General features: G+C 45.5%; 1 protein-coding gene across 3 annotated transcripts in view; it reads left to right on the top strand.

Moving 5' to 3' along the window:
- The window catches only part of PPP1R36 (protein phosphatase 1 regulatory subunit 36), a 230585-nt gene that overhangs the window by 25607 nt on the left and 178119 nt on the right, over positions 1–26859 (top strand). For all 3 annotated transcript variants that reach the window (XM_029598105.1, XM_029598104.1, XM_029598106.1), the window contains exon 3: positions 8307–8393. In XM_029598105.1, coding sequence (XP_029453965.1) covers positions 8307–8393 — 87 coding nt within the window. The remainder of the gene's footprint in view (positions 1–8306; positions 8394–26859) is intronic.

Below are 26859 nucleotides of genomic sequence, written 5' to 3'. Positions count from 1 at the left end.
CCTATCTACAGGTGCTCAGATTGATAGCGGCAACCCTGGAAGTGGTGCTGTGGGCAAGGGCGCATATGCATCCTCTATAGCGCTCCCTGCTGTCTCGTTGGAGCCCACAGTCTCAGGACTATTTGAATCGGCTCCATCTGCCAATGGAGATCTGCTTTCACTTACAGTGGTAGTTACAAGCAGATCATCTAAGAAAGGGAGTTTCCCTAGGATTACCAGATTGGCTAGTATTGTTAGGAACGTGGACCCTTGAGTCGGCTGAGATGGATGGTGATGCTCTGTGGGAACCCACAGTGAATATTGCAGCCGGGAGGCGGTGCTGAAGAGATGGCCCTGGAAGGCTTCACCCTTGGAAGCCCGCGGACCCTCCGGTAGGAGCCCGTGAGGACCCGAACCGCTGGGACTTAGGCGAGATCCTCTGTGACCGAGGACCAGAAGATATAGGCCAGGGAAGCAGCCGGCACCAGGAGGTCGATGAAGACTTCACCCTTGGAAGCCTGCGGTCCCCCCGGGAGGAGCCCGTGAGGACCCGAGCTGCTGGGACTTAGGCGAGCCCCCCAGGTGGGCAAATAACTGAATACCTGTGGATGAAGAGAAGCCAGAAGCCGGAGTCCAGCCAGGAATGGAAGCTGAAGCCAGAAGTCAGTGGACCAGCCAAGGTCGGAAGCCAGGAGTCAGAAGCCGAAGACAAAGCCAGGGACAGAAGCTGAAGCCAGAAGTCAGTGGACGAGCCAAGGTCGGAAGCCAGGAGTCAGAAGCCGAAGACAAAGACAAGGACAGAAGCAGAATCGGAAGCCCAGGGATGGAAGCCGGAGTCGAAAACCAGGAGTCAGAAGCCGAAGACCAGATCAGGGATCCGAAGCAGCAACTAGCAACTCTAAACAGAGTGAACCTTGTTGCAAGGCAAGGTAAGAGCCTAGCTGCAGGGTTAAGTATCCCTGCAGCGTCTGACGTCACCTGGAGGCAGTCCTATGGTTTCCCGCACTGGCCCCTTTAAATTCTGAGCCCCTGCGCATGCGCACGCCTAGGGGGCGGGGCCAGATGTAGCGGATTGCCGGCGTCTCCCTCGAGGAGGGAGCACCGCGGCGAGGCCAGGATTGGCCTTGTCGGCGTTCCAGCGGCCTGGGCCGGCCTTGAAGTAAGTGGAGGTCCAGGGGCACGGCCCGGGGCCGTAACAAGTATTCACGACAGATGTGAATCTCTTGGGTTGAGGAGCTCACTCTCAGGCATAAGGGTGCTGGAGTACAGATGAGTCTCTCTGAAACATTAATCAGCTGGAAGCCTGGGCGGTTCGGTTGGTATACTTGCAGTTCGGTAACAGGTTGCAGGGTCAAGCAGTCTAGATAATGTCAGACAATGCTACGATAGTGGCCTATATCAATCGACAGGGAGGAACCAAGAGCCAGCAGGTTTCACAGGAGATAGACCAACTTATGGAATGGGTGGAAGTGATCTGCAGGAGATCTCATTCTCGCACATTGCAGGAGAAGACAATGTAAGAGCAGACTTTCTGAACAGGCAGAATCTGGACCCAGGAGAATGGTTATTGTCAGACAAGGCGTTTCACTTAATAGTGGATCCCTGGGGCCTTCCGTTTTTGGATCTGCTGGCGACTTCTCGCAATGCAAAGGTTCCTCAGTTCTTCAGTCACAAGAGAGATCCAAATTCATTGGGCATTGGTGCTCATGAAGGAATGGCCGGAGGACAAGCTACTGTATGCTTTTCCCCCGTGGCCTATGTTGGACAGAATGATTCAGAGGGCCAAGAGTCACAGGAGACTATGGTATGTGGATCTGCGAAGGCTCCTGGTAGATTAACCCCTCCGGTTTCCAGCACATAGGGATCTGTTATGGCAGGGCCTGTTCTTCATGAAGATCTGACTTGATTTTGTCTTACGGTAAGGCCCTTGAGAGGGCTCGATTGCTGAAGCATGGATATTCTACTGCAGTGATTGCCACCTTGCTGCAAGTGAGAAAGTACTCCACTTCCTTAACTTATGTGTGGGTTTGGCAAGTGTTTGAGGCTTTGTGTAAAGACTGAGGGCTTCTTCTTCGCTTGGTTAAGATCCCGTTCATTTTGGAATTTTTGCAGGATGGATTGAATAAAGGGTTGGCCCTTAATTCCTTAAAGGTACAGGTAGCGGTTCCTGTTTCAGAGGTCAGGTGAATGGTGGACCGTTGTTGGCTCATCCTGATGTGGTCTGATTCTTGAAAGGAGTGCACAGAAAAGCAGTATTTTCTGCTTTTCTGTACAACTTTTGAGAGTGCTTAGCAATTAACGCCTGCTTTAGGCATTACATTGCGGGTGATTGGCTAATAAGAACATAAGAACATGCCATACTGGGTCAGACCAAGGGTCCATCAAGCCCAGCATCCTGTTTCCAAAGGTGGCCAATCCAGGCCATAAGAACCTGGCAAGTACCCAAAAACTAAGTCTATTCCGTGTTACCATTGCTAATGGCAGTGGCTATTCTCTAAGTGAACTTAATAGCAGGTAATGGACTTCTCCAAGAACTTCTCCAATCCTTTTTTAAACACAGCTATACTAACTGCACTAATCACATCCTCTGGCAACAAATTCCAGAGTTTAATTGTGCGTTGAGTAAAAAAGAACTTTCTCCGATTAGTTTTAAATGTGCCACATGCTAACTTCATGGAGTGCCCCCTAGTCTTTCTATTATCCGAAAGAGTAAATAACCGATTCACATCTACCTGTTCTAGACCTCTCATGATTTTAAACACCTCTATCATATCCCCCCTCAGCCGTCTCTTCTCCAAGCTGAAAAGTCCTAACCTCTTTAGTCTTTCCTCATAGGGGAGCTGTTTGTTACGCTCAGGCTTGTGGACCCTTGGCCGATGGGAGGATGGTATACCTTTCGGAGGATCCGTAGGTTCTCTCGTCGAGAGGCGAGGCAGAGCAGAAGACGGGACGAGCTGACCCTTGGCACTGGAGAGTGAGACGGCAGCGGAGACCGATGAAAGGACGAGAAGAGGAGTGTCTTCACCCCTGGAAGTCTGTGATCCCTCCAGGAGGAGCCCGTAGGGACCCAGACTGCTGGGACTTAGGCCGACCTTTGAGAGGTCAGGTGTCGGTGCAAGGGCTGACTGGAGCTTCGCCCTGGAAGCCCGCGGTCCCCCCAGGAGGAGCCCGTAGGGACCCGGGCCGCTGGGACTTAGGTGGGCCCTTGGAGATGGTGGTCTTGAAGGAGTCCTAGGTCAAGTGCCAGAGGGTCGACGCTCCCCAGTCCGAAGTCGTGTACCAGAGAATCACCGCTTGCCAATCCGAAGTCAGGAACCAGAGAATCACTGTAAGCCAATCCGAAGTCAGGAACCAGGAACACCAAGACGAAACAGGACCCAGAGTCCGAGCACAAGGAACTCACCGAAGCAAGCAGACTAGACCGCGTTGGAGGACGTTGCCAAGTCGAGGAATGGTCAGAGGAAGTCTCCTTATATACGTCCTCTGGCCCTGGAGGTAAGAATCAGCTGCAGGCAATTAAAGGGACGAGGTCCCTTTAACTCTGGTGAAGGGGCGTGGCCTTGCATCCAAGGATGGCGGCGGCCATCTTGGATCCGGGCCGCGGAGGAGAGCAGCAGCGGCCGCGCGGGAGGATCAGGGACGGCTCCGATCCCGGCGGCCAGCCCGAAGGCCCGCGCCGCCGCACGGGGGTGCGGAGCTCAGGGCAGGGCAATCAGCCCCGACGCTGCCCTGGTCGTTGGAGGAGGTAGGGGGCCGCGCCCGCGGACGGCCACGGGCGCGGAACACAACAGTACCCCCCCTCTTTAGGGCGCCTTCCCGGAGGCCTCGGTTTATCTGGATGATCGCGGTGGAACTGCTCCAGCAATCCCCGATCCAGGATGTTGGCCAATGGTTCCCAGGAGTTCTCCTCTGGGCTGAAGCCTTCCCACGCTAGAGGGTACTCCCACTTCTTTCGATGTTTCCTCACATCTAAAACCTCCCGGACCTGGTAGGTGAGATCATCCTTGGAGGCAACTGGTTGAGGAGTCGGAGGCGTGCTGGAAGGCCATGACAGTACTAGAGGCTTCAGGAGGGATACGTGAAAGGTGTTGTATATCTTGAGGACGGGGGAAGACGAAGCTGGTATGAGACTGCACCCACCTGCCGGATGATGGGAAACGGTCCGATGAATCGCGGGGCTAGACGCGCTGATGGTAGCTTCAGGCGGTTGAATTGCATGCTTAACCAGACTTTTTGGCCTGGCCGGAGAGGTGGGTAAGGCCTTCTTCGTTGGTCAGCATACCTTTTTGCCACCTGGCTGGCCTTGATACAGGCGGTGTAGTTCTTCGGCAGAGAGCTGGGCTACCGGGGATGGCACTGCGATGGGCACGGGCAGAGGCAGACGCGGCTGTTTCCCATACACTATTTGGAACGGGGAAGATCCGGTAGCCGCGGAGAGATGGGAGATAAGAGCGAATTCGGCCCAAGGTAGCAAGCTAGCCCAGTCAGCTTGCTTCTCATTAACGTAGAGGCGGAGGAACTGCTTCAGTGTTTGGTTGGTTCGCTCTGCGAAACCTTTGGTCTGTGGGAGATAAGCTGACGAATAATCTAACGTGACGACAAACTTCTGACAGAGGGCCCTCCAGAACCTGGCAGTAAATTGAAGCCCTCGATCTGACAGGATACTTTTGGGCAGGCCGTGTAGCCGGAAGATATGCTGGACGAAGAGCTGGGCCAGCTGTGGAGCGGACGGCAATCCTGGCAATGGTACAAAGTGAGCCATTTTGCTAAAACGGTCGACGACCACCCAAATCACTGTGTTGCCACTAGATAGTGGCAGGTCCACCATGAAGTCAGTTGCCACATGGGTCCAGGGTTCTGAGGGCGCCGGTAAGGGTTGAAGTAAGCCCGGAACTGAACCGGGGATCCTCTTGTGGTGGGCACACGTCTGGCAGGACTCCACATACGCCCGGACATCTTTGTTAATCTTCGGCCACCAGTAGTACCGGCGCAGGGTCTACAAGGTCTGGGATTGTCCAGGGTGACCAGAGCAGCATGAGTCATGAGACCATGCCAAGGCTTGTCTCCGCCAACGCGGCGGGACTAGTGTCTTCCCGGGCGGGATGGTCGTAGTGGCTGACAACAGGATACGGGATGGCTCAATTATGAACTGTAGCTCCTCGGATTCTTCTGTGGACTCAAAGACCCAGGACAGGGCATCAGCTTGACATTCTTCCCGGCTGGTCTGTACCTGAGGGTAAAATTGAAGCGGGTGAAGAACAGGGCCCAACGGGCTTGTCGTGGTTTGAGACGCTGTGCTCTATGCAGATATTCTAAATTCTTGTGGTCTGTGAAGACTGTGAACTGGTGTTGAGCCCCCTCCAGCCATGGGCGCCATTCCTCTAAGGCCACCTTGATGGCCAGGAGCTCCTTATCGCCGATGGCATAATTCCGCTCAGCTGGCGAGAACTGGCGGGAGAGGAAGGCACACGGGCGTAGCTTATGGCCTTCAGAGGCATGACTCAGAACGGCCCCTACTCCCTCCGAGGATGCTTCCACCTCAACAAAAAATGGCCGCTGCGGGTCCGGGTGTCGGAGGCACGGTTGCTGCATGAACGTCTCCTTGAGGCGACGGAAGGTGGTCTTTGATTCCGAAGGCCAATTTTTGGGGTCCTCGCCTTTTCGGGTCAGGGCGGTCATCGGGGCAGCAATGGACGCGTAGTGGGGAATGAAGGACCGTTTTATTCACCATTCCCTTTCTAATAATTCCCAACATTCTGTTTGCTTTTTTGACTGCCACAGCACACTGAACCGACGATTTCAATGTGTTAATCCACTATGACGCCTAGATCTCTTTCTTGGGTTGTAGCACCTAATATGGAACCCAACATTGTGTAACTATAGCATGGGTTATTTTTCCCAATATGCATCACCTTGCACTTATCCACATTAAATTTCATCTGCCATTTGGATGCCCAATTTTCCAGTTTCACAAGGTCTTCCTGCAATTTATCACAATCTGCTTGTGATTTAACTACTCTGAACAATTTTATGTCATCTGCAAATTTGATTATCTCACTCGTCTTATTTCTTTGCATGTGATGAGGCTATTAGTTTTGCTGTTCTTGGATGCGTGTTGTATAGGCGCTAATCCCCTTATTGCATAAAGGGATTAGGTAGCGCTTATACAACCCGCATCCAACTGCGGGTTAAACTCGGCTGAGCACACTGTATTGCATCGGTCCCTCTGTTTTCATAGTGGAAAAGGTTAAAAAGTGGAGTGCTTCAGGGACCTGTTCTTGGACCAGTGCCTTTTAATATGTTTATAAATGATCTGGAAAAGGGTATGATGTGTGAGGTGATCAAATTTGCAGATGACACAAAATTATGCAGGGCAGTTAAATCTCAAGCGAATTATGATAAATTGTAGGAGGACCTTGTGAAACTGGAAGATTGGGCTTCCAAATGACAGATGAAATTTAATGTGGACAGTGGAAGGTGATGCATATAAGGAAAAATAACCCTTGCTGTAGTTACACAATGTTATGTTCTGTTTTAGGATTTACCACTCAGGAAAGAGTTCTAGGCATCATAATGGATAGTACATTGAAATCATTGGCAGTCAAAAAAGCAAACAGAATGTTAGGAATTTATTTTTCACTATGCCAATGATCCTGTAACTTTGCTTCGCCTTACCTTAATGATCAAGAGTTCCTGTTCTTTGTTCTCATATAGTTCCTTGTTTTGCATATAGTTATAGTTACTGTTCCTTGTCTCATATATTGTTACTGTTCCATGTAAAGGCTATGCCTAAAAGTTCCAAGTTATTTGTAAACCGATACGATGTGCAAACGGATATCGGTATATAAAAAATTTCTAAATAAATAAAATAAATAAATAAAATGGAAATGGCAAATAAAATGGTGGATGTCATAATGCCTCTGTATTACTCCATGGTGAGACTGCACCTTGAATACTGTGTGCAATTCTGGTCACCACATCTCAAAAACGATATAGTTGCACTGGAGAAAGTGCAGAGAAGTGCGACCAAAATAATAAGGGGCATGGAACAGCTCCCATATGAGGAAAGGTTAAAGAAGTTAGGGCTGTTCAGTTTGGAGAAGAGATGAATGAGAGGGGATATGATAGAAGTCTACAAAATCATGAAAGGACTTGAACAGGTTAATGTAAATTGGTTATTTACTCTCTCAGATAATAGAAGGACTAGAAGGACTCCATGATGTTAGCAAATAGCTCACTTAAAACAGATTTATTTATTTTATTTATTTGACATTTTTTCTATACCGATCTTCAAGGTTGAATACCAAATCAGGTCGGTTTACATCGAACAGGGGGTAGATAACTATAACATAAGGAACAACTTTTTATAATCAGAGGAAGCAAAAGTTACATATAACAAGGACCGTAAAACTTGGAAGCTGATTCAGCTGGAAGAAGAAAGGCCTTAAGAGGGTATTAAATTAAATACAGTGAGTCAGGGTCTGGTCAAATCTAGTCAGATCAAAGAAAATTCTTTTTCACTCAGCGCATAGTTAAGGTCTGGAATTCATTGCCAGAGAATGTGGTTACAGCAGTTAGTATAGCTGGATTTAAAAAAAGTATGGATAAGTTCTTAGTGGAGAAATCATGAAACTGCTATTAATTAATAAGCAATAGAATTTAATATTTGGCCAGGTACTTGTGACTTGGATTGGCACTGTTGGAAACAGGATGCTGGGCTTGATGGATCCTTGGTCTGACCCAGTATGGAAACTTCTTATGTTCTTTTGAAGACTCTTATCAGTTATTTCTTAAAACTCAAAATCATATCAGCAGTAATACAAATATTTTCCGTGGTTTTTAAATTGGTGCTTATGTTGCCTTATAGACTTCATTTATGCCTCTGTAACTGAGAAGCAATAGTCAGGCCACTGACAAGTAGAAACCATTTGAAAACCAGGCCCATTATTTGTAAATGCTTCTTCTATGATTAATGTTTTGTATCACTTCAGAAATCATGCCATGGAAATCAGTGCTCGTTATAAAGAATCCTTGTAAGTGGCATATTGAATATCTATTGATTCATCTTTGCTAAATTGTACTGAGAGGGAGAATAAATTACTATGTGTTGGCTGCCTTAATAAAAAGATTGTGAGCTTTTACTGTGCCTAGGATTCCTGCCATTAGATACAAATAATTTGAAACAAGCTCATGGTGCAACAATTTGCAGTTAGAGCAATTCAATAAAGATATAGTATACTTTTGTATTCCTATATTGATAATAAAATATTTTATTATTGTATATGATTTTGCAATTTTCCAACATCAATTTTTATTTGGAATTCCAGCTACGATGGCACCATAGATGGTAAAGATAAACATCGCAAGAGCAAAGTAATACACTTTCAGGAACTTGGCAGCACACTTGCTGACAGGTATGTTAGTTAAAACAGTCACTTTAACATGACAGAACATTTTTTGCTTGGGGTGCTGGAGGGATTAGATTCTGCTAGCTGTTACAGTAATATGTGAAGAATTTAGGTTTTGTCTAAACTTAATATTAAAACTCTAACCTTTAGCCGTAATGTGCAGCCAATTCCTTCAGATCCAGATACCTTGACTGTTTAGTAAGTCTTTAAGGATTCACAGATTGCTGATCCCACTATGAAACTAGTGCAATAGTGGGGTAGATGCCTTCTTTGTCTGCCTTGCTGTGCCCACTCCTCTCTTCTGTACAAATTGTACACATTCACAATCAAATATCGATTTTTGTTCAAATCTATTCATAGTCTCGCCCTAGCACAAGGATCTTTGCAAGGCTTGGTGCTCTTCAATGTCTTTATAAGTGACACTAGGGAACGGTTAAGGGAAAGTATAATTGTAGCCTGCCAGGCTCAATATGAAAGGTAATTTACAAAAAATTGGAAAAATGGTCAAAGGTGTGGCAACTACTCTTTAATCAAAGCAAAAGAAAAAAAGGTCTTCATGATGATTGATTATCCAAGTTTGTTCCATGCCTGAGTTTCCCTTCATGTGGTTAGGATCTATGATATGTTAATACCTACAGTGCCTGAATGTAATTTGCAAAAAAAACAAAACAAAAAAAAGTCATAAGTCCATGATTTGACTTTTCATAAGTTCTATTATGCAGTCAGTAATGTATTGTGCTAGTAATGACATTGCACTGGGTGTAGTACAACATTCCTTTTAGCCCAGGGATCCTAACGTTTTCAGCCTTCAAAAGTTTCATGGATCCCTACATGCCTTGCTTTAATTTTTACATGCAGTTAAATGCCATATGGAAAACTGATTAATGAAATAACAATAATATGTACTCCAGAATCATTTGTAATGTATAAAACTTAATATTAAGTAAAGAATGGGTTCTCAATGTTCCGAGCCATGGGATTGGCATTTTTTACATGATATTATAATATAAATGTATGTACCAGAAATGTACCTATCTTTGAGGTTCTCTGTAAAGGGGGAGGGGGGTTTGAGAAGGTTGGGGTCAAGGGGAAGGGAGGACTTTCAATGGGGAAAATGCTGGAGGCGAGTACATTGTTGTATTTAACAGTTGGTTGGACTGTACTACCTTTCATGCCCCAATAAAGATAATGGAAAAAAAAGAATGGTTTCTGATATCAACCGTACTCTCCCTCCTGCCCTTTTCTTATCCATGGCTCATTCCAAGTGCCTTCCCTCCTGCAGCACCTTCTCTACTTCTGTCCCTCCTGCCTGTCTTCTGTGATCCTTTCCTAAGTGTTCATCCTCCTGTCTTCTCCCCTCTCTAAGTGCCATTTCTCCTGCCCTGCTTGCTGTCACCCATGGCCTCTTCCCTCCTGTGTTCCCTTCTCTGGTCCTCCCCCCTGCCCCTTCTTCTGTGGCCCCTTTTTGAGTGCCTTGCCCCCGTCCTCTTCCTGTTGTGTCCCCTTCCTTGGTTCCTTCCCTCTCCCCATGGCCCAATCCCAAGCATTATTATATTTATTTGTTTGGATTTGTTACCCACCTTTTTAAATAAGAAATTCACCCAAGACAGGGCACAACAAATATGAAAGGTAGCAGACAGTATGAAAGATGAAACTTGATGTCCATGAATGATATAAGTCAACAACAAGACTAAGAATACAACACATCTCAGTAATATCAACACAGGACTAATTAGATATATTCAGACAGTTCAAAAATAGATTGTAGCAGCATTTTCAAGGCATTCATAAAAATACAAACATCTCAGTAATTCATTAAGTTGCAGCAGCACATTTAAAGCACCCTCTGTAAAGTACCAAGCAGTTTATAGCATGCTCTCCTGCTTTCCAAATGCTTTCACTCCTATGCTCTCCCTGTGACCCCCTTCTCCTTATCTTTCTGAATGCCAATCCCATTTTTGACCTTTTCGCGCCTGCCCTTGTTCGCTCTGACTCCCATCATGGCTATTGTTCTCCCTCAGTGCAACTTTTCCCCCCCTCACTATCCGGTCATCAGATCAGCCAGAGCACATGTAACAGTGGTCAGCAATGCTCCTCAGGGCCTTCACCTTGCTTGCTGCTGCCTCTATCCATGTGAAACAGCAGCTGGTGAAGTTACTGGTGGCAGTGCACGTCCCCTCCTCCTCTCTGCACCTTCAGGCTCCTTGTGGTGACAAGCAACTGCACTCTTCCCCGCCTCCTCTCCATGCCACTTTGGGATCCTTGAGGCCATGGTCTTCCTCTTCTTTGCTTGGGATCAAACATTGGGATTATTTATTTTATTTATTTATTTAACTTCTTTTACTATACCGACACTCAAGACCAGGTCTTATCGTACCGGTTTACATTAGAACAAGGGGAAAAACCAATTAACGTATAAGTGGAAAAGAGAAGTTACATTAAAACAGGGAGAGTAAAAACATGGATTAGGCAGCAGAAGCCTTATAGCAGAGCTCTTCAGTGGTGAGGTCAGCCTGCTCTATTTCTCAGCAGTTGCACGTTGGTTGCCTTACTTCTGGCAGACCCCCCTGTGATGGCCTGGTGGACCACTATTTCCCAACCGGTGTGCCATTGGTGCCCCTTCAGACCTGATCAGGTGTACCACGGAAAAGTCACCATTGCCTGGTCTCATACCCAGACCAGCACCTGGACTCTGCTCTCAGCACCTCACAGCAGCAAGAGTCACTAGCAGTGGCTCTTAAATATTTAGGAGCTCCTTTCTGAGAACATGGGTAATCATGCCTGCTTCTTCCTAGCTACAGCATGAGCCCAGAGTGTGGTAATTAATGGGCAGCATGTAGAGCATGGTCTTCCCTCTCCTGAGCCTCCTTCTTTGAGTCCTTCTAGGCTCTGACTTATCCCCAGATTGAGTGAGACAGGGAAAGCATGCGCTGAGCACTGGAATCGACTCATTATGAATGTTGGGAGCAGCAGCAGTGAAGGAGCTCTGACAGTTGCATGCAGCAGCCAAGATAACTAACCGAGCCAGCTGCCCATATCACACCGATTTCTACCTTCTGTGCTTCTATATGGATGGAATTGACCCATTGTGGTCTCCCTTAATTTTAAAATTTGATAGAAAGACCAGTGTTGCTTTCAGGGCTCCCTAGCTCTTCTTTTCACTATATGAGGCCTGTCCATGTCCACATTGCCTACTTGGGGAGGTTGGTGTGTTGCACAACATTTTTATTAATGTTGGTGTGCCTTGGGCTTAAAAAGGATGGGAATCACTGTGATGGACGCGAGGTTGGGAACTGCTGATTTATTTATTTATTTATTTATTTATTTATTTATTATTTTTATACCAAGTTTCATGATATGAATCACATCAACCCGATTTAGATTGCTTTACTTTTCTTCAGGTTGTGCTTTGTTTTTGCAATAACATTTAACTTTCCCTGGTTTGTGCTCAAAATAAAGTTTCTCATTGGTTTATGTTAAATGGGACTATGTTCCGAGGGGGCCAGTCTACCTTAAGAGGCCATAACAAGCTATCTTTGGCCAACTACTTTAAGAGGTAGTTAGAAAATACTACTGATTCACTGGGCATTGTCTCTGAATGTAGAATAAAAAACCTTGGAGGAGAACAGTGGGGCGGTAGCAGGCCAAAGCAGGGACCAGAAGAGTAACTAGAAGGCTGTACGAAAGCAGTACAGAGCCCCAGGTTGTTGTGCTGAAAAAGCGTTGGCACCTGATGAGCAGACTTCAGACTAAGGAGTAGTGGCTGGCAAACTGCCAGAAGCCCAGCAGAGACAGGGAATGTCCCACAGGTATGCAGGCTCACTTGAGAGCTTTCTCTTTGTTTACCCTTTTGTTGGCTCTCATTTTGTTGTTTTATTGCTGCAGGCAAAATACTATACAGAAAATACATCTCCACTAAGTCAGTTTGAGCAGTCTTGCCCATCATTCTTTGAAGAGATAATCCCACATAATCATCCTATTTTAAAGAGGCAGCCGACAGACCTTACCACATCTGGCAATGGTAGGATCTTTGTATGGCACAGAGGCTACTCATGAACAGCTATAATTACCCCTAGGGATATGTGCATATAAGAGCACAAATGCTTTCAAAATTCCACTTTCAAAGAGATAATACACTTAGAAAGATGGTTATAGTCTTGTTCTTAAGACTTCATAATTGGCTCTATCTGCATTTGAATGCTTTTCAAAAATCATTGGTCCAGTCTAATGTTTTTGTAAATTTTTTGTTTTGCAATTAAAATGCCAGTACTTATCTTTCAAAGCTGGTGTATAGTTAATGAATATCTTGTTCATAACATAATACCCGACTCAGGACCGTGTTTCGAGTTGGATCTGCATCAGGGGGATACTGAAATATTTTCTTTATAATTACTGCTTCACTATAGGATACATAGCTGAAAAACCACAGAAGACAGGTCTGCTCAGACATGCTCAATCTGACAACATTCGTGGTTTGTTTGGCACCAACATTTTCCAGAAGTCATTATAATACAAGTCATATTTTATAATTTTATAAGGTGCGACATTTTTCTTAAAAGTAATGGAATTTAAATTAAACTGTACCAATCAATCTCCAAATTAAGGCCATGTGGTGAGATTGTATTTAAATTAAAAATCCAAAATTGCTCTCTATAATCTAATCTTCACTCTGGAATATGTTCCAAAATTTCCCACCCCAGTTGGTCAAAGAAACATCCGAGGTCTACAAAATGCGATACTAAAGGTGCTTGCAGTTTCTGAGTGTTAATACAGCTCTTATGTTCAGCTATTCTGGTTTTTATTTTCCATTTCATTCTTCCAATGTATTTTTTTTACACGGACAAATAATAAAATAAGCTACATATGTGGAGGTACAGTCTGTTGGCAAGTGATACAGAAATATTGAAATATAGAAATGACAGCAGAAAAGGACCAAACGGTCCATCCAGTCTGCCCAGCAAGCCCTTGGCATTTTCTGCTGCACTGTACAGGTCACCCCATACTTAGTTTCCCAGACTGTAAAAGACAGGGCCCTTGTTTATTGCAGTTTGAGTCCAATTGCCCGTTATCTCTTGCTGTTGAAGCAGAGAGCAATGTTGGACTTGCATCAAAAGTATCAGGCTTATTGGTTAAGGGTAGTAACAGCCGCATCAGCAAGTTAACCCCATGCTTATTTGTTTCCCCAGACCATAAAAGTCAGGGTCCTTACTGGTTGCTGTCTGAATCTAATTCCTCTTTTCCCCTGCCGTTGAATGCTAGAGTTGCATCAACAATTTAAAGGGTTATATTATTTTCTTCCCTAATACCGGGTCTTTTCCACAAGCAGTATGGCCCTGGGCAATCAGTTGAGGAGGATCAAATGATAAAAATGAATTTACCACTATATCTTTGATGATCTTGCCCCTTGTATAAGCGATCAACGGATTGTTATTAAAAATTGGGGGTATCTTTAAAATACTCCAATATTTAAAAATGATCACTGCAATAGCTGGCGCCCCTGGTTGGAAGAGGCGCAACACAAGTTTACCATCTTCACTGACCAGAAGAACCTTGAGCACCTTAAAGAGGCTCAACTCCTGAACCCCCGACAAGCCCGATGGGCACTCTTCTTTGAACAGTTTAACTTCATTCTCTGTTTCCGTCCAGGTTCCAAGAACCTCTGTGCTGATGCACTATCAAGATCATTTGCACCTGAAGATGTCCATGAAGTTTCTAGCCTCATTAAAGATCCCGCCTGTATATCCCTTGCTGTGACCACTACAGTTCCTACTGGAAAAACCGTCGTTCCCGTAGATTACATGAACGAGTTCTGAAATGGGCTCATGATTCCAAGTTGGCAGGACACCTGGGTCATGCCAGGACCTTAGAGAAGTTACGAAGACACTATTGGTGGCCAAATATGGTGCAAGATTCCCAAAACTATGTGGACTCGTGTCTCGTCTGCGCCCAACAGAAACCACCTACTGGAAAGCCTTGGGGCTTGCTTCAACCACTCCCAGCACCTACTGAGTCATGGTCCAGCATCTCGACGGACTTTATTACAGACCTGCCTCCATCCCAGAACAATACTGTGATTTGGGTCATCATCGACCGTTTTTCGAAGATGGGTCACTTTATTTCCTTGCTAGGCCTTCCGTCGGCCCCAGAATTGGCAAAACTGTTTTTGAAGAACATCTTTCGCCTTCATGGACTCCCCAAGGAGATTTCTCAAGACCTACAGAGCCATCACCAGGATGTCGCCGACGTCGCCAACGTCTTGCAACACCTAAGGGACAACCAGTTATATGCCAAGCTGGAGAAATGTTCTTTCGACCAGGAATCTGTTCCTTTTTTAGGCCATGTGGTCTCAAGCCAGGGTTTCCAAATGGATCCGCAGAAGACCAAGGGTATTTGCGATTGGCCTCAACCAACAGGCCTTAAGGCGCTCTGAAGATTTCTTGGTTTTATGAACTACTACAGGTCGTTCATCCATCACTTTTCAACACTGACCGCCCCAATCACATCTATGACCCATAAGGGAGCAAACCCCTCGCAGTGGTCACCTGAGGCCATGACCGCCTTCCAGGAACTCAAGGAGGCATTCCTACAAGAACCATACTTGCATCATCCCGACCCTTGACGACTCTTCATCATCGAAGTAGACGCTTCAGATGTCGGTGTTGGTGGTGGTGCTGTACTCAGCCAGCATTCAGCCAAATACACCTTGCACCCGTGCTCTTTCTTCTCCCGACGCTTCTCCCCAGCTGAGCATAATTATGGAATCGGGGACAAGGAATTGCTGGCGATTAAACTGGCCTTCGAGGAATGGCGTCCCTGGCTCAAGGGAGCTCAGCACCAGATCACGATATATACTGACCACAAGAACCTTGAGTACCTGCACCGTGCTCAACGCCTTAATCAGAGGCAGGCCCAATGGTCTCTCTTTTTTACTCTGTTCAATTTCCTACTACGATACCGGCCAGCCAATAAGATCGCTGGAGCTGACGCACTCTCTCATTCATTCACCACAGAAGACGTACCGGATATTCCACAGCACATCATCAATCCAACTAAAGTTCTCCTCTCCACTACGTTTATGGTGCCATCTGGGAAGACTGTAGTTCTCCAACCACTTTGAAAGAAAATCATCCATTGGGCACATGATTCTTTGCTAGCAGGCCACTTCGGACAAGCTAGAACTCTTTCCACTCTTCAGAGATTCTATTGGTGGCCAACCATGAAGAAAGACGCTCAAGCTTACATGGAATCATGTCCCACCTGTGCCCATCAGAAGCCACCTGCTGGTCATCCTTGGAGTCTTCTACAACCTCTTCCTGCAACCAGTGAGCCATGGACACACATAGCCACAGATTTCATTGTGGAACTCCCTCCTTCCAATGGCAACAACACCATTTGGGTTACCGTGGACCGATTTTCAAAGATGGCTCACTTTGTGGTGTTACCTGGTCTTCCCTCAGCCCTGGAATTAGCAAAATTGTTCATTCGCCACATCTTTCACCTCCACAGACTCCCGAAATACATACTCTCTGATCGAGGTGTACAATTTACCGCCAGTTTTGGAGGTCACTATGTAAAAAATTTGATATTGCTTTGGAGTTCACCCACAGGTCAATGGACAGACAGAGAGGACAAACCGTATCCTGAAACAGTTTCTTCGGGTGTATGTGAACTTTCGGCAGAATGACTGGTCCAACTTACTACCCTGGGCCGAGTTTGCCTTAAACTCCCACCGGTCTGCATCTACCGGTCATCACCCTTCCAAGTAGTGTACAGACGCCAGCTTGTGCCTCCTCTTCCATTACCTCTGTCTGTATCTTCTCCAGCAGCACAGGCTACTGCACAAGAGTTGCACCAACTTTGGGATCACACCAAGCAACTTCTACAGCAAGTCGCCCAGAAGTCATAAGAACATAAGAAAATGCCAAACTGGGTCAGACCAAGGGTCCATCAAGCCCAGCATCCTGTTTCCAACAGTGGCCAATCCAGGCCATAAGAACCTGGCAAGTACCCAAAAACTAAGTCTGTTCCATATTACCATTGCTAATGGCAGTGGCTATTCTCTAACGGGCGGATTTTAAAAGCCTTGCTTGCGTAAATCCGCAAGCAGGGTCTTGCGCACCGGCACGCCTATTTTCCATAGGCCGCCGGCGTGCGCAGAGCCCCGGGACGCGCGTAGGTCCCGGGATTTTCGGAAGGGGGCGTGTCGGGGGCATGTCGGGGGGGGGGCGGGGCTGAACGACGCGGCGTTTTGGGGGCGGGCCCGTGGGCGTGGTTTCGGCCCGGGGCGTTCCGGGGGCGTGGCCGCGCCCTCCGGAACCGCCCCCGGGTCGGGTCTCGGCGCGCCAGCAGCCCGCTGGTGCGCGTGGATTTACGCCTCCCTCTGGAGGCGTAAATCCATGGATAAAGGTAGGGGGGGTTTAGATAGGGCTGGGGGGGTGGGTTAGGAAGGGGAAGGGAGGGGAAGGTGAGGGGAGAGCGAAAGAAAGTTCCCTCCGAGGCCGCTCCGATTTCAGAGCGGCCTCGGAGGGAACGGAGGCAGGCTGTGCGGCTCGGCGTGCGCCGGTTGCCCAAAATCGGCAGCCTTGCGCGCGCTGATCCAGGATTTTATAAGATACGCGCGGCTACGCGTGTATCTTATAAAATCCAGCGTACTTTTGTTGGCGCCTGGTGCGCCAACAAAAGTACGCGAACGCGCTTTTTAAAAAAATCTACCCCTAAGTGAACTTAATAGTCAAAGAAGTTCTACAATGCCCATCATCAGGCAGCTCCACAGTTTAACCCTGGAGACAAAGTATGGCTCAGCACTCGCTTTATTCACTTGAGACTGCCTTCAGCCTGCTTCGCTCCAAGATACATCGGGCTGTTTGCTGTACTTTACTGGCTAGGTCCGGTCACTTTCAGTCTTCGCCTTCATAATGCCTTCCACATCTCCCAATTGAAGCCTCTCATCTTGTCCGAGTACTCCAAAAAAACACCAGAACCCCAGCCTCTGGCATCAGAGGAGGACATTACCTATCAGGTACAGGACATCCTGGATGTAAGGAAGCACTGGAGGCGATGGGAATACTTGATCTCTTGGTAAGGATTTGATCTTGAAGAAAACAGCTGGGAGCCTGCAGTCAATATTCTTGACAAAGAACTGATCAAGCAGTTCTATGCTTCTCACCCAAGAAAGCCCAAACCCCCAGGGAGGGGCCCTAAGAAGGGGGGTACTGTTACGCCTGTCGGTCGTAGACGGCTGCGACCGTTGTTGCTCACCTCTTTCTTCTCTGCACTGACTTCCATGGGTAATCTTGCGGCCTCCGCCAGCTATCGCCACCCTGCCTGCCCCTGTTCCCGGGCCTCCCTGGACAGCAAGGACGTTGCCGACTGCCATCTTGCCCTCGATGTACCTTAGGCGCGCGCGCTCTCAGGACAGCCTTATGCACATCATGGTGGGAACCTCGGGGGTATTCCCCCCCCCCCCCCCCCGATGACATCATTCATCGCAGACTCTTAAGCCGGCTGGTCCTGTCTGCCTACGACTTGGCAATGAGTTCCTTCATTGCTGAATCTGCCTCGCTCACTTCAGGACTTCCGTTCCAGCTCCTGCTTCCTTGGCGTGAGACGTCCTGGGTACCAGCTCCTCGGGGGCCCTTTCTTCGTCTCTGGCTATCCACTCCTTGGAGGGCCTTGCGCCTAGGACCGCTGCCTACCTCATTCCTCGGGGCTTGCTCTGGAACCCTCGCCACTTCTATGAGTGAGTACTCTGCTTCGCGGACCTTTGCCATATCAACTCTACTGAGGAACCTCTTTGGTGTACCTCGCTCTCCGGACCATTGCCGTATCACCTCTACTGAGGAACCCTCATCAGTGTACCCCGCTCTGCAGACCATTGCCGTATCATCTCTACTGAGGAACCCTCGTCGGTGTACCCCACTCTGCGGACCATTACCGTATCATCTCTACAGAGGACTCCTTCTCGGGTATATCCCACTTCACAGACCTCGTGGCACCGCTGTGCCCGTATGACATTTATGTTACACTTCCCGCTCCGCGGGCAGTGTCGCTCTATTGCTCTACTGAGACTCAAGGACTCCCGAGTTTATTTGACGTCAGCTGCCAGCGCTGACGCTCCGTGGCTTCACCCCCTGGGGTCACCCTCTCTAGCTCCTCCTGTCCTCTCAGCTCTCTCGCTCTGCTCTCTCTCTATTACCTGCTGTTCCACGCACCCTGCAGCTGAAACCTCGCCTGCTGACGGTGAGGCTCACGGGGCTCCGCCCCATGGGTGGTAGCTTTTCTCACCTCGGCCCAGGGCCCACATACTCACAAATCCTAACAACAAAATCTTTCTTCTCAGAGCATATTCGCTAAATTCGGAGGAATTGTCCCACTGGAAGATACTTCTTCAACTGATTATGGATGGTAACTGGAAAATTACAGAAGATTATTCCGTTCAGATGATTTCTGATACAATGATGTATCAGTGTGTTGTTGATCTTTGAAAATTAAAATATCTAAGAATAAAATTGAATTGGGATCACATGACATAGTACACTAAATTTTCATTCAACGTATTTAATCATGCTGTAAAGGAGTGTAAATGTTTAGAATCTGTTTTTGTGGTGGGCAGGATTATTAGGTAATGCTTAATTGTCCTGTTCTGCTTTTGTCTTCTTTGTGGCTGAACAAGATTACCAAAAAAAAAAAAAAAAAAAGCTCCTACAAATAGCAATCTTATTTCTGCAAGTTTTACTCTGTGTGGTGTGTTGTGGTAACATTTTGATAGTCATTTTTAAAAATCCCTGTGTATATTTAAAAGAGAATATGATATAGACCTTCAGATACCTGAAAGGTTGTAATGATGCACACTCAACAAACCTTCTCCGTTGGAAAGAAATCAGTAGAACTAGGGGTCACGTAATGAAACTCCAGGGAGGGCGACTCAGAACCAGCATCAGGAAATATTTCTTCACGGAGAGGGTGGTGGATGCCTGGAATGCCTTTCCGAATGAGGTGGTGAAGACAAAAACGGTGAAAGATTTCAAAGGGGCATGGGATAAACACTGTGGATCCCTAAAGGCTAGAGGGTGGAAATGAAGAGAAGAGTGCAAGGGGATAACTTCCTGGTGTGGCGGTTAGTACTTGCCCATGAGCAGGTGTTAATTTCTGAGCAGCCCAAAAAAGTGTACAGAAAAACAGAAAATACTGCTTCTCTGTACATCCTCCAACTTAATATTGTGGCGATATTAAGTCTGAGGAACCAAAAGATTAAAATGAAAAAAAGTCTGCCGCGGTCAGGTTAGGAAAATGGATGCTCAATTTTATGAACATTCATTTTCCTAACCCATGACTGTGCACAGGTTAGGAAAACAGACGCTCGTAAAATTGAGGTTCTGCCAAATAGATAATTTCAAAGCCTGGCTGAAAACCTGGTGTAAAGAATGTGGATTTGCATACATTGGAGGCTGGGGCTGTTTATGGAGCAATAAAAAATTATATGGTAAGGATGGATACATTTGTCAATGGAGGAAAGGGATGCAAAGTGAAAAAGTCAGATCTTACATTATCAGGAGTGGGGGTGGCAGGAGGTGGCCAGTGAATTTGGCATGTCACCCCCAAGTAAACAGGAAGAGGGAAGAGTAAGTAACAATATCAATCAGTTCAAAAAAGCAGAAAAGGCGAATATAAAGAACAGCAAGAAAGCTATGACTGTAAATGCTCGTAATCTGGGCCACAAATTCCCAGACTTGCAGGCCCTAATGGTGGAGGCAGACTTGGACATTGTTGCTGTTATGGAGACCTGGTTCCCTGATTCTCATGATTGGCATACGACTATCCCGGGCTATAACTTTTTAAGAAAGGACAGAAAATGGGGAGGAGTAGCCCTTTATGTCAAAAACAATATCCAAGCAATTGAATTGCAAGGGACGTGGGGTAGAGAAGAATCATTGTGGACTGTCCTGAATAAAGAAGAGGGTGCTTCCATATTTACTGGTGTGATCTACACGCCATCGACTGAAACAGAGGAACTGGACAGAGAACTTATTGAAGACATCTAAAAGGTGGGAAAAAAGGGCGAAGTGTTGCTCATTGGAGATTTTAATCTGCCGGATGTGGACTGGAATATCCTTTCTGTAGAATCTATAAGAAGTAGAGAAATAATGGAGGCCCTTCAAGAGGCTCTGCTCAAACATATGCTAATGGAACCCACGAGAGAGGGTATAATACTCGATCTGGTGCTCACTAAAGGTGATAATGTCTCTAATGTTAGGCTAGGAGCTCACGTGAGCACTAGTATTCATCAGACAGTATAGTTCGATTTTGTGAATAGAACACAGAGAAGTCACACGAAGACCTGCGTTTTGAATTTCAAAAATACGGACTTTGTCAAAATGGGGACATATGTGGAGGAAGAACTGGAAGATTGGAAGAAAATGGGTGAGGTAGAACAACACTGGGCAAAATTAAAAGGAGCTAGTATAAAGGCAACAAATCTGTATGTTAGTAAAGAAAAGTAAGAGGAAAAAGAAACTTATTTGGTTCTCTAAGAAGGTGGCTGAAAAAGTAAAGGCAAAACGAATAGCGTTCAAGAATTATAAAGGATCCCAAAAAAGGAACATAGGGAAGAATATCTGTTAAAACTGAGGGAGACAAAGAAAGAAATAAGGAAAGCAAAAGGTCAAGCAGAAGAAAGGATGGCCAAAGAGGTAAAGTGAGGTGAGAAAACATTTTTCAGATATATCAGTGAAAGAAGGGAGGTTAGAAGTGGTATAGTGAAATTGAAAGGTGACACAGAGTAATGTGTAGAGAGTAACAAAGAAATGGTGGAAATATTAAACAAATAGTTCAGTTCAGTATTCATTAAAGAAGATCCTAGAGAAGAACTGTTGTGTTACTGTTCCATCTGCTGCATAGCTTCCCCGGCGAGTCCTGCTTGGAACTGTACTCTCCAGCATGACTCTGATCTCTGGCCTCCACCTGCTGTACTACCTCCGCTCCACCAGGGGATCACCAAGAGCACATCCCTCAGGCTGTCCAGGCTCCTCTCTCCTGCCTGCACCACATGCAGACTCTTGCCCTACTTAACCTTGTCTGTCCTTTCCCTCAATGCTTTGGCATCAAGTGCTATTCCGCTCTTTGATCTAGCCATCTCTGCCTTGCGGCCTTCTAAGGCCCTTCCTTGTTTCTCTGCGTGGCCTCCAGGCCTTCTGATTACTGTCTTGCCTTGCTTTGTCCTGTGGCCTTTGTGCCTTCTGACCTTGGTCTTTCCCTACCTTGTCTTATGGCCTTCCGGCTTTCTGTCTTTAGCTTTGTCCTGTGGCCTGCAAGCCTTCTAAATCTTCCTTGCCTTGTGGCCTTCTCCAGGCCTTTCATTGCCTCTAGCCTTATCAGGCTTGGCCTAACCCTGAGACCTCCTTAGGTCTCTTCCATGACTCCTGGCCTCTCTCTGCCTTGTTTCTCAATGCCTTCCTTGTTATTGCCTTCTAGCTTTGTCTTTTATGTTCTGTGTTTGTCCTGTCCTGTTTGAGTCTTGTGTTCCAGTCTGTCCCTGAGTTCCTCAGTTCACTCTTACTCCCATGCATCTCCAATGTTCCAGCTCACTCTTACCTCCACACTTACCTCGACATCACTGTGAGCTCCGGCGGCGGTTGAAAAGCGCCTCACCATCAGGCGCCAGCGAGCGGGGAGGCCACCCTCCATCCTGGGCCCCCGCAAGAAGTGAACACCATCTTAAATAATAAAAAAGAAACGGAACTATCATCAGGAGGTGAGGGAAATGGGTGACTGCGATGTGTGACCACGCCCCTCCCCCGATGTCACTGTGAGCTCCGGCTGCGGTTGAAAAGCACCTCACCATTAGGCGCCAGCGAGCGGGGAGGCCACCCTCCATCCTGGGCCCCCGCAAGAAGTGAACACCATCTTAAATAATAAAAAAGAAACGGAACTATCATCAGGAGGTGAAGGAAATGGGTGACTGCGATGTGTGACCACGCCCCTCCTCCGACGTCACTGTGAGCTCCGGCGGCGGTTGAAAAGTGCCTCACCATCAGGCGCTGCGCGCCGTGCGTTGCACGCCAAAGGGGCTCTCCCCTTTGTGCACCCCTTCGTGCAACTCTTTGTGCTTCATTTAATATTTTTTCTTTTATGTTTTCTGTTAAGTAACCTTTTTTTCAAGTTCCTACCTTATGCCTTTGTTAACAATTTTATTATAAATGTTCTCTGTATTTGACTATGGAAATATTTTTTCCTGCTTTTTCTGTTTTATGTAAACCGGTATGATTTGCATTTTAATGTAAGAATGTCGGTATATAAAAATTATAAATAAATAAATAAATACTTGTCCTCAAAGACTGTCACATATAAGTTGGCAATACTTGGGACGATGGTTGCCCCCATGACTGTCCCATGTTTCTGAACATAAAAAGTGCCAAGCAAAAGAAAATAATTGTGGCATAATGCCAGTTCTAAATATTCAGATAGGCACAAAACTGAATACAGCGTGGAATTTTAATTTGTTGAAGGACCGTCATAACACCGGAACGGTTACTTAGTTGGACACTTTTCTCCGCAAGAACGGTCATGTGTAATCATGGGTCCAAGGGTCTTTTTTTCAAAATTGCTTATTACAAATTAAAATTCCTATGCGGTATTCAGTTTTGTGCTTATCTGATTATTTACATTTGAGTGGATGAGTGTTTTTTTCTTTGATTTGAATTTTTCACTCATTTATTTTTGGATTTTTCTTGGATAATGCCAGTTCTGCCATGAGTTCAATAAATTTTGTCAATACTCGATGTGGGTATCCAAAACTCATTGCACAATAGTGAGAGCTGGTTAAAGATTCAACATGTGCTTAGTATCTTTTATAAAGGAACATGCCTTTGAAACTTCAGAATTTAGAAATGCGTCTACAAAAATCAATATTGATAATATTGATTATATTGAAGCCACAATAAGCTTTTCTGGAGGATCTGTCATATTTTTGTGAATTTTAGGAATGGTATAAAATACTGGAATAGTTGGAGAACCTGGGATCAGAAAAGTGATCTCTGGCTTTGTTAAAAATCTAAATGAGTTGCTGATTCAATTTCGTTCCTGTTCAGTTGAATCAGGGCTGGTAATGGATCCAAATTTAGTTTTCTTAAAAACCTGGTTCATTCATTGTTACAATTATTTTCTTTTTCTTGACAATTTTTATGTTCAGAAACACAGAACTGCCAAGGGAGTAACTATGGCCCTAAGAATCACCAACTTATATGTGACATTCTTTGAGGACCAATATCTATATACACCATTGTTCTGTGAGAATATACTTCCACTCCTTTCAACATGGTTAAATATGTTGAATGAAAATTTACAGTTTACTATGTCATGTGATCCCAATTCAATACCATTCTTAGATATTTTAATTTGAAAACATCAACAACACGTTGGTACATCATTGTATTGGAAACCATCTGAACAGAATAATCTTCTGCAATTTTCCAGTTTCCACTCATATCGGTTGACCTGTGAGACGATTCCTCTGAATTCAGCAAATATGCTCTGAGAAGAAGGATTTTGTTTGTCATACACAAGAACTTAGTGCTCGTTTTCTTGCAAGAAGATATCCCATTGCTATAATAAAAAAGGCTTATAAGCATGCTCTAAATGCAGACCGATCTTGGCTAGTTTTGATAACAAGAATCTTCAGACTCAGAAATAGTGTGCTCAACCGACAGTCTCATATTTCCTCAGCTATTGCAGTGATCATTTTTAAATATTGGGGTATTTTAAAGATACACCCAATTTTTAATAACAATCCTTTGATCGCTTATACGAGGGGCAAGATCATCAAGGATATAGTTAAAAATTCCTTTTTATCACCTGATCCCCCCTCAATTGATTGTCCAGGGCCATACTGCTTGAGGACACTGTGCCTTTAGTTCCCAAACTGTTTCTGGACATGAATGGCATTCTTAGTATCAGGGAAGAAAATAATATATCACGCGCCAACAGTCTGTTCCTCCACATATGTAGTATATTTTATCATTTGTCCGTGTAAAAAAAACATACGTTGGAAAAACAAAACAGAAAATATAAACCAGAAGAGCTGAACATAAGAGCTGTATTAACAGTCAGAAACTACAAGTGCCTTTAATATCTCATTGTGTAGACCTCTGACATCCCTTTGAGCAACTGTGGTGGAGAATTTTGGAACATATTCCTCTCTCTCCAGAAGAAGGTGATCAAGAGTAAAGATTGGATTTTAGAGAGCAGTTTGGGATTTTTAATTTAAATGCAATCTCACCCCACAGTCTTAATTTGGAGATTGATTGGTATAGTTTAATTTAAATTGCATTAATTTTAAGAAACATTTCTCACTTTATAAAATTGTACATATGACATTTATTAGAATGACTTCTAGAAAATGTAGGTGCCAAACAAGCCACGAATATTGTCAGAGTGAGCATGTCTGAGCAGTCCTGTCTGTTGTGCTTGTTCTTTATTCTGTGCTATCTTCACAGATAATATTAATTCTCATGTATTTCAGCTATGTATTCTATGGTGAAGTAGTGATTATGAAAAAAATATTTGAGTAACCCCTGATACAGATCTAATTAGAAAAACAGACCCACGTCAAGTATTATGTTATGAATGGGATCTTCATTGACTATACACCAGCTTTGAAAGATAAGCACTGGAATTTTATTGCAAAACAAAAAATTTACAAAAATATTAGACTGGACCAATGATTATTCAAAAGGATATGAAAGCAATTGAGATGCTGGTGGAGCCTATTCTGAGGTCATAAGAAAAAGAAGAATTTTGAAAACATTTGTGCTCTTATGTGCACATATACCTAGGGGTAATTATAGCAGTTATTAGTTCCCTTGGTTTGGACATCACAATCTTGTGAAGGTTCAGTAACCCAGTATTCAGTTTCTTAATGTTAGATGGAGAATATGGGAACTGTACTGGGGAAAATGAAGGAATTACTTCAGATACTAATTGAGGGTCAATAGCAATGGTTATTCTGGGGAGAATGCACCCAGCAGCAAACACTATTGGCCCTGGCAGTACAGTCCACAACCTTCTGCCTGCCACACTCCACCCCAGTCCTACTGAATTTTGCTTTGGGTGAATACCCTGATAGATTTTGTACAGATTTTGAGAAGATGGTCTGTATGTCAAGATGGCCAGAGGAGACTTGGATGACCTACGTAGGTAATCTCCTCATGGAAGCCATGCTGCCTACCAGACCAACAGTTCTGATGGGAGAGCTACATATGCTCTTGTCAAGAGAACCATTCTGGAGCAACTTTGCTATCGCCCCAGGATGTATTGATTGAAATTCTGGATTACACTACTTCTGACCAGTTTTTGTATCGCCTGAGAGGTATGGGTTAGAAATGTCTTATACTGGAAGAAGGAATCTGCATAGTGTTAGCAAAAGAAATATTATTGGAACAGGTCCTTGAAGAGTTGGATGGTGTAAGCGGGATAGGAGGGTAAAGAAAGAGACACTTAACAGAAACTAGGTAGATCAATCAGACAGAAGGAAGAAAGCCTGGCTAAGAATCTCAAATCCTACCTTGATACATGACTGGAGCAGTTCTCAGAAGGGTAGGGAAAAGCTTTAGACTAAAGTAGGCCAATAGCTGGACGTGTCTTTATCCCTAAACTTTTAAGTTTCTGTATAAACAGCTGTTACCCTCTGAGGGAACAGAGAGAAAAATATCTGAATAAACCTATCATAAAGTAGCTAGTGGGTAGAGCAGTGGGCTATGAACCAGGAGACCAGGGTTCAAGTCCTGCTGTTGCTCCTTGTGACCTTGGGCAAATCACTTTACCCTCCATTGCCTCAGGTACAAACTTAGGGCCTCATTTTCCAAGCCGCTCGCATGCGATAAGGGACCTTTCGCTTGCAAAAAGTCCCTTATCGCGTGCGATACCAGGATGGGGGCGGAGTCGGCCCTGGAAGAGGCCGACTCCGCCCCCAGGTAAGTGCCTTTTCGCTGCCTATTTCGCTCCCAATAGCTTCACCTCCTATGGTGGCGCTATTGGGTGCGAAACCGGCAGCGATCGTACCGTGATGGTGTGATCGCTGCCGGCTAGCGCAGGCCCGCCCCCCGTTTCGGCCCCCCGCACCTCATCTTCTAAAGTATCGCAGGCCTGCGATACTTTAGAAAATGAGGCCCTTAGATTGTAAGCCCTCTGGGGATAGGGAAATACCTACAGTACCTGAATGTAATCTACTTTGAAGCGCTGAAAAAAGTGCAAAAAGCGGAATATAAATCTAAATAAATAAAAATAAATAAATAAAGTGAGGTCAATCTCCTGAGAGGTTATTTACAAAGAAGCAGACCTTAGTCTTGATAAATAAGGTGAAAGCAAGAGGGATAACCTGCATTGAATTCTCACAGATGAGTTCACTCAGCATGGATTCTGTATCCCAAGCTGGATCTGAAAGAGGGCTTCAAGATGTCAGAAGCATTCCAGAGGGTCC

Source organism: Rhinatrema bivittatum, chromosome 4, assembly GCF_901001135.1.
Source record: "Rhinatrema bivittatum chromosome 4, aRhiBiv1.1, whole genome shotgun sequence".
Classification (NCBI taxonomy): Eukaryota; Metazoa; Chordata; class Amphibia; order Gymnophiona; family Rhinatrematidae; genus Rhinatrema; species Rhinatrema bivittatum.
This window is presented reverse-complemented; position numbering and strand designations above follow the sequence as displayed.